The 9,640-nt window shown below is 27.6% G+C and overlaps 2 protein-coding genes across 15 annotated transcripts in view; one reads left to right on the forward strand and one right to left on the reverse strand.

Annotated features, from left to right (window-relative positions):
* The first annotated feature begins 404 nt into the window (after positions 1-404).
* LOC117172166 (malonyl-CoA decarboxylase, mitochondrial-like) lies at positions 405-6,528 on the forward strand. 4 transcript variants are annotated; one of them, XM_033359979.1, is made up of 11 exons: positions 405-740; positions 811-937; positions 1,011-1,151; positions 1,239-1,379; positions 2,315-2,467; positions 3,006-3,159; positions 5,235-5,374; positions 5,547-5,682; positions 5,746-5,958; positions 6,035-6,140; positions 6,216-6,528. In XM_033359979.1, exons 1-11 carry the CDS (start codon positions 712-714, stop codon positions 6,331-6,333), a joined length of 1,458 nt encoding a protein of 485 aa, XP_033215870.1. In that variant the 5' UTR covers positions 405-711; the 3' UTR covers positions 6,334-6,528. The 4 variants fall into 4 exon arrangements, with proteins under 4 accessions (XP_033215870.1, XP_033215873.1, XP_033215872.1 ...); XM_033359982.1 differs by having other exon boundaries at positions 1,018-1,151; XM_033359981.1 differs by having other exon boundaries at positions 847-937.
* LOC117172167 (CCR4-NOT transcription complex subunit 2) overlaps positions 6,451-9,640 on the reverse strand; it is a 16,949-nt gene continuing 13,759 nt past the window's right edge. For all 11 annotated transcript variants that reach the window (XM_033359988.1, XM_033359985.1, XM_033359986.1 and 8 more), the window contains 2 exons: positions 8,720-8,945; positions 6,451-6,581 (listed from right to left, as the gene is read on the reverse strand). In XM_033359988.1, the coding sequence (XP_033215879.1) occupies positions 8,726-8,945 (220 nt within the window). In that variant the 3' untranslated portion in view covers positions 6,451-6,581; positions 8,720-8,725. The remainder of the gene's footprint in view (positions 6,582-8,719; positions 8,946-9,640) is intronic.

Raw genomic sequence — 9,640 nt, forward strand, 5'->3', positions numbered from 1 at the left:
TTAATCATCATTTTTACACGGAATGACTTTAGAGAATTAAAATTTCAGAAAATGAATAGCAATGCATTTAAAAAGGTATTCACTTTTAATATCAATTTTTGTTAAGTTCCCGCCATGATTTAAATATTCTCAATTTGACCACAACCCAAATAGAATATCACTATACATCATTTTCATTGAAAGAGCCAATGGGTTAAAATATGATATTGTCGTAAATTAAAGCTGGTATTTAATTAAAAAGTTTATACTTACTTTCAATGGTTTTTATTTAAACTGACAAATTGCTTTAAATTAAATTTGTTTTCTGTTGGCTGCACTGTAATTTTGAATAACATAACCTCTCTTTTGATATAAGCTTGTTTTCCTTATGTATTGAGTTGTGTACTGTTTACTGTACTGCTGTACTTAATTCAATAATAAGTAATTAATGCAAGAAAGAAAACAATAAGTGCATATATTTTATTGAAAGGAAATCAATTTATCACAAATTTATCATTAATTTAATTCGATTACTTTTCCATCTGCATGGGTATGTGCAGTATGTGCCACCCGTCATGTAAACAAGGATGACAGGCATATAGTATTTAATCATTTTATCAAATGCCTATACATTAACTCTGTAAACAACATCAAATATCGAAAGTAAAATTGGTACTTTCTAATTAAGTGATTATTGTAATCCGAGCAAAATCACAGATCCATCGAATAAATATGATTATCAAAAGGTATCTTTTTTCAAGGTTAGGTTCATTATACGTATTTTCGTCCATTAATTAAAAATTGTTTCTCTTTTCTAACTAAAGAATACAGTTTTCTAGAGAAATCGCGATTAAAAATGATTTTCAGAATAAGATTTTGTTCGAATTTATCAGTCAACGAGGAACTGAAAGAAATTATCGGCTTCAAAGACACCGATATTAGCAACTGGATTGTTGAGGTATGTTAAAATAAAAATGATTCAAAAATCACTGTTGACAATTTTATGTAAAGTAAATGTCCCCAAATTTCAGGCTAAAGTAAAATCACTTTGCTACAAATATAGTCTGCTTCCAAAAATGAAAAGAGAGAATTTGCTCAGCACTTTGGCTAGTGAATATGCTGTGGATCACACAGTAATTTGTCATATGTCACAAAAATTAGCTTGTACTGAGGTATATATTATTTTCAGTAAGCTGTAATTTTCTCATTTTAGTTTGTAAATATAGAAAGGTTCTTAGTAGCTCTTTGTTCAATTTTAGCTTAATAATCAGAGTCAACTTATCACAAGAGAAAGATCACTAAGAAATTTATTAACACCTCCATATCATTGGTTGTTTACTCGAATGGGAAGATTGGAAAATGGAATTAAGTTCCTGGTCGATCTCAGGACGGATTTATTGGTAGATAATCCAATTTTTATCCAACAGCTAAAATAACTTTTTCTGCGGACCTGCTGGCAATATATTTAACCTAATGAAGTGGAAAAAGAATGCTCTTATTTTATTTTATTCATGAAAGTATAAGGATATAGTTTCCTACAAAATATTTTCTATTTTCCTAATAAGCATTTAATCGTTCCACTTCGATAATAATCATATTAAGCACTTATTCAGGAAGCTTCCTACATTCACTTCAAATTTAAAATTACAAAATATAATTAACCGGTATAAAGTTTCAATCTGAAATTGAGTGGCCGGATCGAATAAAGGCACATACATTTTTTCGGCTCAAGCGGAATGAGCTCTTAGTTTTAAAAAAACTTTAGGGCTGTAAGAAATTTGCTTTAATTTAGCAAAAAAAATATTTTCAGAATTCTTTTTGCCCTGACAGGGTTCATTTGCGCTCAATTATTTTATTTTTCATTTCTGGAAAATTTATATTTTCAACAGTTAGGCTACAGATTGTTCAATTTTAAATGCTAGAACTTGAAATTGCATCCTCATGAAATTTGAAATTTAAACTTATTCGATCGGAAACTGATTGAACTCAAAAAACAATTAATTGTAGGTTATCCAATTTTTCATTCCATTTTTTACCGAAACAATTATAAGTCTTGAAACGTAAAATTACTACATTTCAACATTTCAATAGTCAGAGCTTTCAATTTGTAACTAACAATCTTCTAAAGTTTAAATTCAGAGTATTTCATAAAGTTTTCAATTTAAAATTGTTTAATTTACAAAAAGATAACAGAATTCGTGGAAAAAGTGAGAGGGACTAAAAGTGAAAAGTTGGAAAAATGATTCGCTGGCAGGCTGTTTTGTACTATTATTCCCTTATTCAATTTTTATTCAACTTTTTTCTGATAAAGTATCTCACGAATTTAAATTTTCAGCAATTAATATCTGAGACAACGGAATCGAATAAAATTACAATCTTGCAAGAATTGAATACAATACTTAGAGATTTACTCTTGGTCTGGTTTTCAGTAGGATTTTTACATTTAGAGCGAATTACTTGGCAAAGCTCATGTGATATTTTACAAAAGGTGCTTTTGAAAAACATAAATTAAACTTGATTATTATTAATATTAGGGGACGACTGAAAAATCCCGAAAAATAAAATTCCCGACACTGTAAAATTTCCGAGTAATAAAATTGCAGAAAAATAAAAATACCGAATTGGAAAATTCCCGAATATTAAAATTCGCGAATAATAAAAATACCGATAGAGTGATTTTTTTGGCTGAATTTATACACGGCAATCAATAAAATATATTTATAAAAAATTGTAATTGTTTAATTTCTTGAATTTTTCGGATATTTTATAATTCGGCAATTTTCTGACGGTTATTTTATTATTCGGGAATTTTCAATTTCGGAAATATTATAATTGGGCAATTTTGCTATTCAAAAATTTTCCAATTAGGTATTTTTATTTTTCGGCAATTTCATTATTCGAGAATTTTATTATTAGGAAATTTTACAGTGTCGGGAATTTTATGTTTCGGGATTTTTCAGTCGTCTCAATAACTGAATTTGTATGTGATTCAAGTTTTATTTAAATTCATTTTTTTTATCTGAAAGATTTCTGATTACGAAGCAATTCATCCGATGAGAAATTGGACGGATCTGAAAAGAAGGGTTGGCCCATATCGAAGATGTTTTGTTTTCACACATCCCTCAATGCCTAGAGAACCATTAGTTGTTTTACATACTGCTTTATGTGATACCATTCCGGGTAAATATCAGTGTTAAATTTTTAATTTACGTATTTTCGTTACTCAATTCAGGGTGTCTACTCAAACCCTGGAAAAAATCCCTGACAATTCCAGGTTTTTTCCAGGTAGTACATGAATTTTTAACCATTAAATTGAATTTTTGAGTAAAAAAAGATCAAGTTTGAACCAACAGTGCTATAGGTCAATTTTGAGTTACAAAAATTATTTTTAACAAACAAAAAAAACGAATTTTTAACAAACTAGTTCTATTTACAACCAGTGATGAATTTTTAACTGAAATTATTAATCAGAAAATGAAATAATTGAAATGTAAACGAAACAGATAAATTTTAAACTAAAATTATTAATCTTTAACTTTAATAGTTGAATTTCCAAACAATATGTTTTTTTTACAACTTACGATCATTTAGTTTATTTTTCAACCAACGAGATTCTTTTTCAACTAAAATTATGGAATATTCAACAGGAATAGTTAAGTTTTTAGTTTAAACAAAATTAATTTTAAACCGAAAAACAAAAAATTCTCAACGAAAGAGTTAAATTTTTAACCAAAGATAAAAGGAATTCCTAAAAAGAATAGATTTCCAATAGAAGTGAGAAATTTTCAACTAATGTGATAAATCGTCAACAGGAATAGTTGAATAATGAAACACATGAATATTTAACTAAAAATAATCAATTTTCCACCAAAAAAAGAATATTTAAATTCTTAGTTAAAAAAGTTCATTTTCAGCAAAAGAAATGAACTTTAAACTAATATGATGGAATATTTAACAGGGATAGTTAAATTTTCAGTTAAAAAATAATTTTCAGCGATGAAAAGAAGAATTTTCGACAAAATAGTTTAAATTTCAAATGGAATAGTTCAGTTTCCAACCAAAAAGATTAATTTTCTAAAAAAAAAAAGTTTCAACGAAATAATTTAATTTTCAAGCAGAGATGAATTTTCTACTAAAATGACGAATCTTCAACTGAAATTGTTACATTTTTACACGGAGAGAGATTTCGGGAGATTAATTCACAGTACTGCACCTTGATTTTGTCACGCGTTGGCGCGAGAATTAAGATCTCGGAACCTTTGCTTTTAAAGCATAGGTCTCGAAGTTTCAGTCATTAGGCCACGCTACTTTGCTCGAAGGTCTAAAATTCAATGATTTTAGATCCGTGACTTTAAGGCACGTAAAAATGTAGCTCTAAAGCACGCGCTTCTGTGAATTTATCTCTTAAAATTTATCTGCGTATAATCAATAATTTTTCAAGCAAAAAAACCATTTTTCAACAAAGAAGTTAAATTTGCCACCAAAAAGGTCATTTTTCAATTAAATTTAGGATTCTCTGCCCAAACAAATTAATTTTTAACAAAAAAATGCAATTTTCAACCAAGTAGTTGATTTTTCATCCAAAAAAAGATTAATTCTGAACCAAAAATATAACAGTTCATATTTCAACAAAAAAAAAATAGTTGATTTCAATCCAACTGTTGAATTTTAAATCAAAAAGATAAATTTTCAACTAAGAAAATTAATTTTCTACCAAAATTACGAATTTTCAACCAAACACTTAAGTTTTCAACTGAAAATAACAATGTTTAACTTACAATAGTTCAATTTTCAATTGTATACATTAATTCCCAACCAAAAATGTTATCTAAACAAAATAGTTAAATCCAGTAATATAAAGCTACTGTGACAAATGAAACATTGTTATTTAACGTATTCTTACGAATTTAGACAAAAAATAAACATGTTCTCGAAAAATTTCTTTGGCAAAAGAAATTCCCTGACAATTCCAGGTTTGCCAGATTTTCTGCGAGAGTAGACACCCTGTCAATTATTTTTAAAAAAGGGTATTGGTTGTACTAAGAAAAACAAAAATTATATTTTCTGACAAAGTTTAGTTTTAAAAAATTAATTATAAACCCTCAAATTAAACATCTTTATTATGTTTATTAATAATAATAATAATATATTATTATAGTAAATTTCTGAATATTCTATCGAATAATACATATTTTTAGTGGTTTAATGAAATATTTTGTACTCATTTTTTGTTGGAATTATTATTTTACGAACAGATAGTGTGAAAGGAATTGAAATCGCAGAAAAGAGGATACTAGGGAAAACAGAAGTTCCACTTTCATTTCTTCAAGAAGATAAGGCTAAAATAAAAGCAGCGATATTTTACTCGATAGCCTCTACTCAAAAAGGTCTTCAGGTAATAAAATCTGAACCAAAAAATCAAACTGACAATAAACACCAAAAAAATATTTTTAACTCTCAAACAATCCTCACTCATATCTCACAGTAAAAATGAAGGAATCCTTATTTACGAAATCTTTATTTCTTCGTTTTGACTTTACAATGTTTAATCATCGACCTTATCACAGGGTATAGAACTCGGTAACTATTTGATCAAAGAAGTCGCCAAACAAGTAACCAACGAATTTCCGATGATTGATCAATTATCTACTCTGTCGCCAATACCGAATTTTCGAATGTGGGTTATCGAAAAAATAAAACAAGGTAGACTTTCAGTCAATTATATTTAAAATAAAAAAGATATCTAAAAAAATCTACTCTTTGCAGATCCTGCTAAAATATTTACAGCTTGTGAACAAGAAAGGCTAAGAGAAATCCTCAAATCTAGAGACTTATTTTTAGATTTGAAAAGACTTTTCAACAACTCATTATGGACAAATGATGAGAATTTAGTGGCAGCTTTTAAAGAACCATTGATGAGAGCTTGCGCTTGGTATTTGTACAGAGAGAAAAGACGAAATTACGCTTTAAATAACGTCGGTCTGTCAAAAGTTCATTTTCTTTCACTTTGTTTTCAGCAATTTATCTATGAAAATAAAAAATCAACTTTTCACAGCAAATTTTCATCTTCGCAACGGTGCGGTAATGTGGAGAATAAACTGGATGGCTGATCCCTCGCCTCGACGAACGGAAAATAGTTTTGGAATAATGGTGAATTATAGGTAGAAAACTTATTCAACTGAGAGTATTTGCATACAAAATGTATTGACACTTAACAATCACTGTAATAATCACAGGTATTTTCTCGAGGAAACGGAATCAAACAGTCGCAATTATATAGAAAACAAATTCATAAAAGCATCTGACAGTGTGATTAGTCTAGCACAGAATGCAGAGAAGCTGATTCTAATCTAATTGAAAAAGGGCATTTAAAACGGTTCTTTTGCGGAAAAAAGAAATCAAAATAAAAAAGGAGGCAAAGGAACTTCGAAGACTCGGATGTCGCCTACGATATGGAAAAGTAGATTGGCGTTCTTAGCAAGGACTTTTTATTGATTACTTATTGAATTTCTTGTTTTTATTAAAGATTATTAAATTTGTTCATTTATACAATTGCTGAATTGCTTCCAGCTTAGAGGCAGCACAACGGTCTGCAGGCAGATCTGAAAAAGATGAAGTTTTTTTTTTAATTCTACACAATCTTTAAAAGTCTAAACTATCTTGACAAAAAGTTAGGAATTTTAGATTCAAGCCTTACAGGGTGACCGTTTTAATCAAGGAACAAAATTCCCGGTCATTTCCCGCCTTTTCCATGGTTCGCCAATATTTTTCCCGGTCAATAAAATGTAAAAAATCGAAATATAAAGCTAAACAGTAAAAGTACAAGTAATATAAAATAAACAAAAAACTAAAGCATTCAAAGTGGAACTCTTGAATTTTTAAGTTTTAAAATTGAAGTTTAAAAGATTTTAAATTCAAAAATATTCTATTGAATTTTTCAATAATTTACATTATAAACTGGAAGGTACTAACCCTTTTTAACTGAATAATTTCAAGTTTAATGAATTTAAACTGCAGAATTCAGAATTTTTAACATTCATAAATTATAGAGTTCAAAGATTTAGATTAAGTTCAAAAAATATAAATCCAGGTTAACATTTTCAATACTCTACATTAAACAATAAATCAATGAACTTTAAAAGTGGTGAAAATTATATTATTCAGTTATTGTAGGCTAAATAAATATTTTAAAATTTACATTTTTTACAACTTAAAAGTTTTTAAATTAGAATTTGAATGATTTTTTTTAAATTATTTTATTTTAAATAGTTCAAGCGTCCTTGAAAAACTTTAAAATTGCATTTCAAAATTTTGAGAAATCTAGAAGTAGTTTTAAATTTTTTCAAATTTAGCTTTATTTTTGAATTTTTTTCAAAACTTCTTAATAACTTAAAAAATTAATTGAATTTGTCCTAAAAATTTTAGAAATTCCAAATAATTTTAACGGCTCCAAACGAATAAAACATTTCCATAAAGTTCCTAGGAAAATTGAAAATGATTCTTCATTTTAAAAAATGTTGTTAACAGAATATTCAAAAAGATTTTAAGAGAATTCCAATATTAGTAAAAACGACCCAGGAAGAATTTAAGGATTTTTTTTTTAATTTTTAAGATTTTCTGAAAATTGTAAGAAATATTTTATTCCGTTTAAAATCTATTTAGAAGTTCTGAATTTTTTTCTTCAAAAACTTTGATTAAATTGCTTAACATTATTTTAAGTTTTTAATTAATTTTGTATCTTTTCAAAACTTCTAAAAAGCTCTTAAAATTACTCAAATTTTTCTAAAAATAAAACGTGTTTAATTATTATTTATACATCAAAATTTAACAATTTTGCTTACAAATTAAACATTTTATTAAGTAGAACAATACAAATTGTAACGTTCAAGATTTAAAAGCTTTTCGAAATTCTAACAATTCAAAGCTTTCTATGTCAAACATTTAAGTTTCAAATTGTTTATTTTTAAATATTTGGCTTCAGTTTAGTCGTCTTAAATTATAAGTCGAATATTTCTGAATATTATATCCTTTTTCTTTGATTACGAATTAATTACGAACCTGGAAATTCTTTAACTTTTAACGGATTTAGAATCGTTTTATCAAATCAATTATTTTACAGTTTTTAATACTTAAAGTACCGATCCATTTTAAAAATTATTTATTTATATTTACAGTTGATAAAATAAAACTGTTTTTTATCAAAAATTTGCAACTTCAAACGTTTTTATTTTTTAATTGTTTAAGCCTTCAAGACTGGACGTTAAAATTCTTTAAATTCAAAATATAAGCTTAAAAATAAAAATCTAAAATAGAAAATTTTTCAGGTAAAAGATTTTCGAATTACGCATTATAAACTGAATGATATTATAACTTAAAAAGACATAAATTCAACTAATTATTAAAAAAACTGTTGAAATCGAATTTGGACAGATTTTTCTTCTGAAAATTTGTAAAATTCCCGGTCAAGAAATAAATTCACTGTCATTTCCCGCTTTTTCCCGGTCTCAGAAAATTCTTGGTTCAGCGGCCACCCTGCATTATAATAAGATTATTGAAACTACACAATTTTCCCCTTTTTGGCAACTATCAATTTTTCTTATAAATATACTTTGTAACTTATACTGTGAGGTACTGTGGGGAAACTGATACAGGTTGATGTTTTAAAATAAAGAAATGGGTTTATAATTTTACTCTCGACTTTTTATGCTAAATGAAATTTTATGGATATTTAAATTCTTACTTGTAGTCAAGGCTGGGCCGGATGGAACGAGGGAGGAAGATGTGGTCTACTTTCCAATTTCGAATAATCTAAATGGAACTCCTTAGCTACCTTCCTCCAATTTTGTGCATCAAAGTAATAATAAGTACCACGCTCATACGTTCCCGTTTTTTCAACCAATCCTAGTCCCGGCGCTTGCGTTATCCATACTTTCTCTTCCATGTGATACCGCCATTCTCTACTGTATCTGAAAGCACAAAAGTTACTTTAGAATGTCGTATAACTTTGGACAAAATTAGAGTCTTTTGTAGAGTATCGAACAAGCAATAGATCATTTGTGGATGAAAATCAACAAGTTGGAATTATTTCTTTTCCAATTGAATGAAAAAAAAGTATTACAGATCAACATACCAAATTTTTTAAATTCATATTAATTACATTGTGAAAATAATTATTTTCGAGATGAAGAAGTACGTTCTTATTTTAGAATAATAATTTTTTTATGTATAATAGCAATCTTGGTATAAACCATTTGATTATTATCCTAGCCATTCTTACTTTCGTCATATTTTTGCATTGGAAGTTAATTATATAAATTAATTCCTATTTAAAAAAGTGATGTTACTAATAATTGGTAAATACCTTGAAAATATTGGACACATTGTTGTCAAAAACTATTTAATTATTTAAGTTGCTTTAGATCTTAAACTGTAAATTTCAAAAATTAAATCTACAACTCATAGAAAACGGTATGCGAATTGAGAAATATTTGTGCTTTTTTCACCGGAAATGAGCATTTTTAACCCTTAATCGGCACACTTCCTGTATAGAACGTAAAGACCGCACTGGTTCAGATGGGCCCATCATCTGCTTTGAGTGCTTACTGCAACCACAGAATGCATTTTTTCGGGCTGTAAAAAATCATTTACTTTTTTTAACACC

The sequence above is a fragment of the Belonocnema kinseyi genome, chromosome 4 (assembly GCF_010883055.1).
Source record: "Belonocnema kinseyi isolate 2016_QV_RU_SX_M_011 chromosome 4, B_treatae_v1, whole genome shotgun sequence".
NCBI lineage: Eukaryota > Metazoa > Arthropoda > Insecta > Hymenoptera > Cynipidae > Belonocnema > Belonocnema kinseyi.

Bases quoted from the DNA above. Each gene is read 5' to 3' on its own strand.
- LOC117172166 (XM_033359979.1), top strand. From the start codon at position 712: ATGATTATCAAAAGGTATCTTTTTTCAAG. The intron at 3,160-5,234 runs GTAAATATCAGT...TTTTACGAACAG, and splicing joins TTTATGTGATACCATTCCGG to ATAGTGTGAAAGGAATTGAA. The intron at 5,683-5,745 runs GTAGACTTTCAG...TACTCTTTGCAG, and splicing joins TATCGAAAAAATAAAACAAG to ATCCTGCTAAAATATTTACA.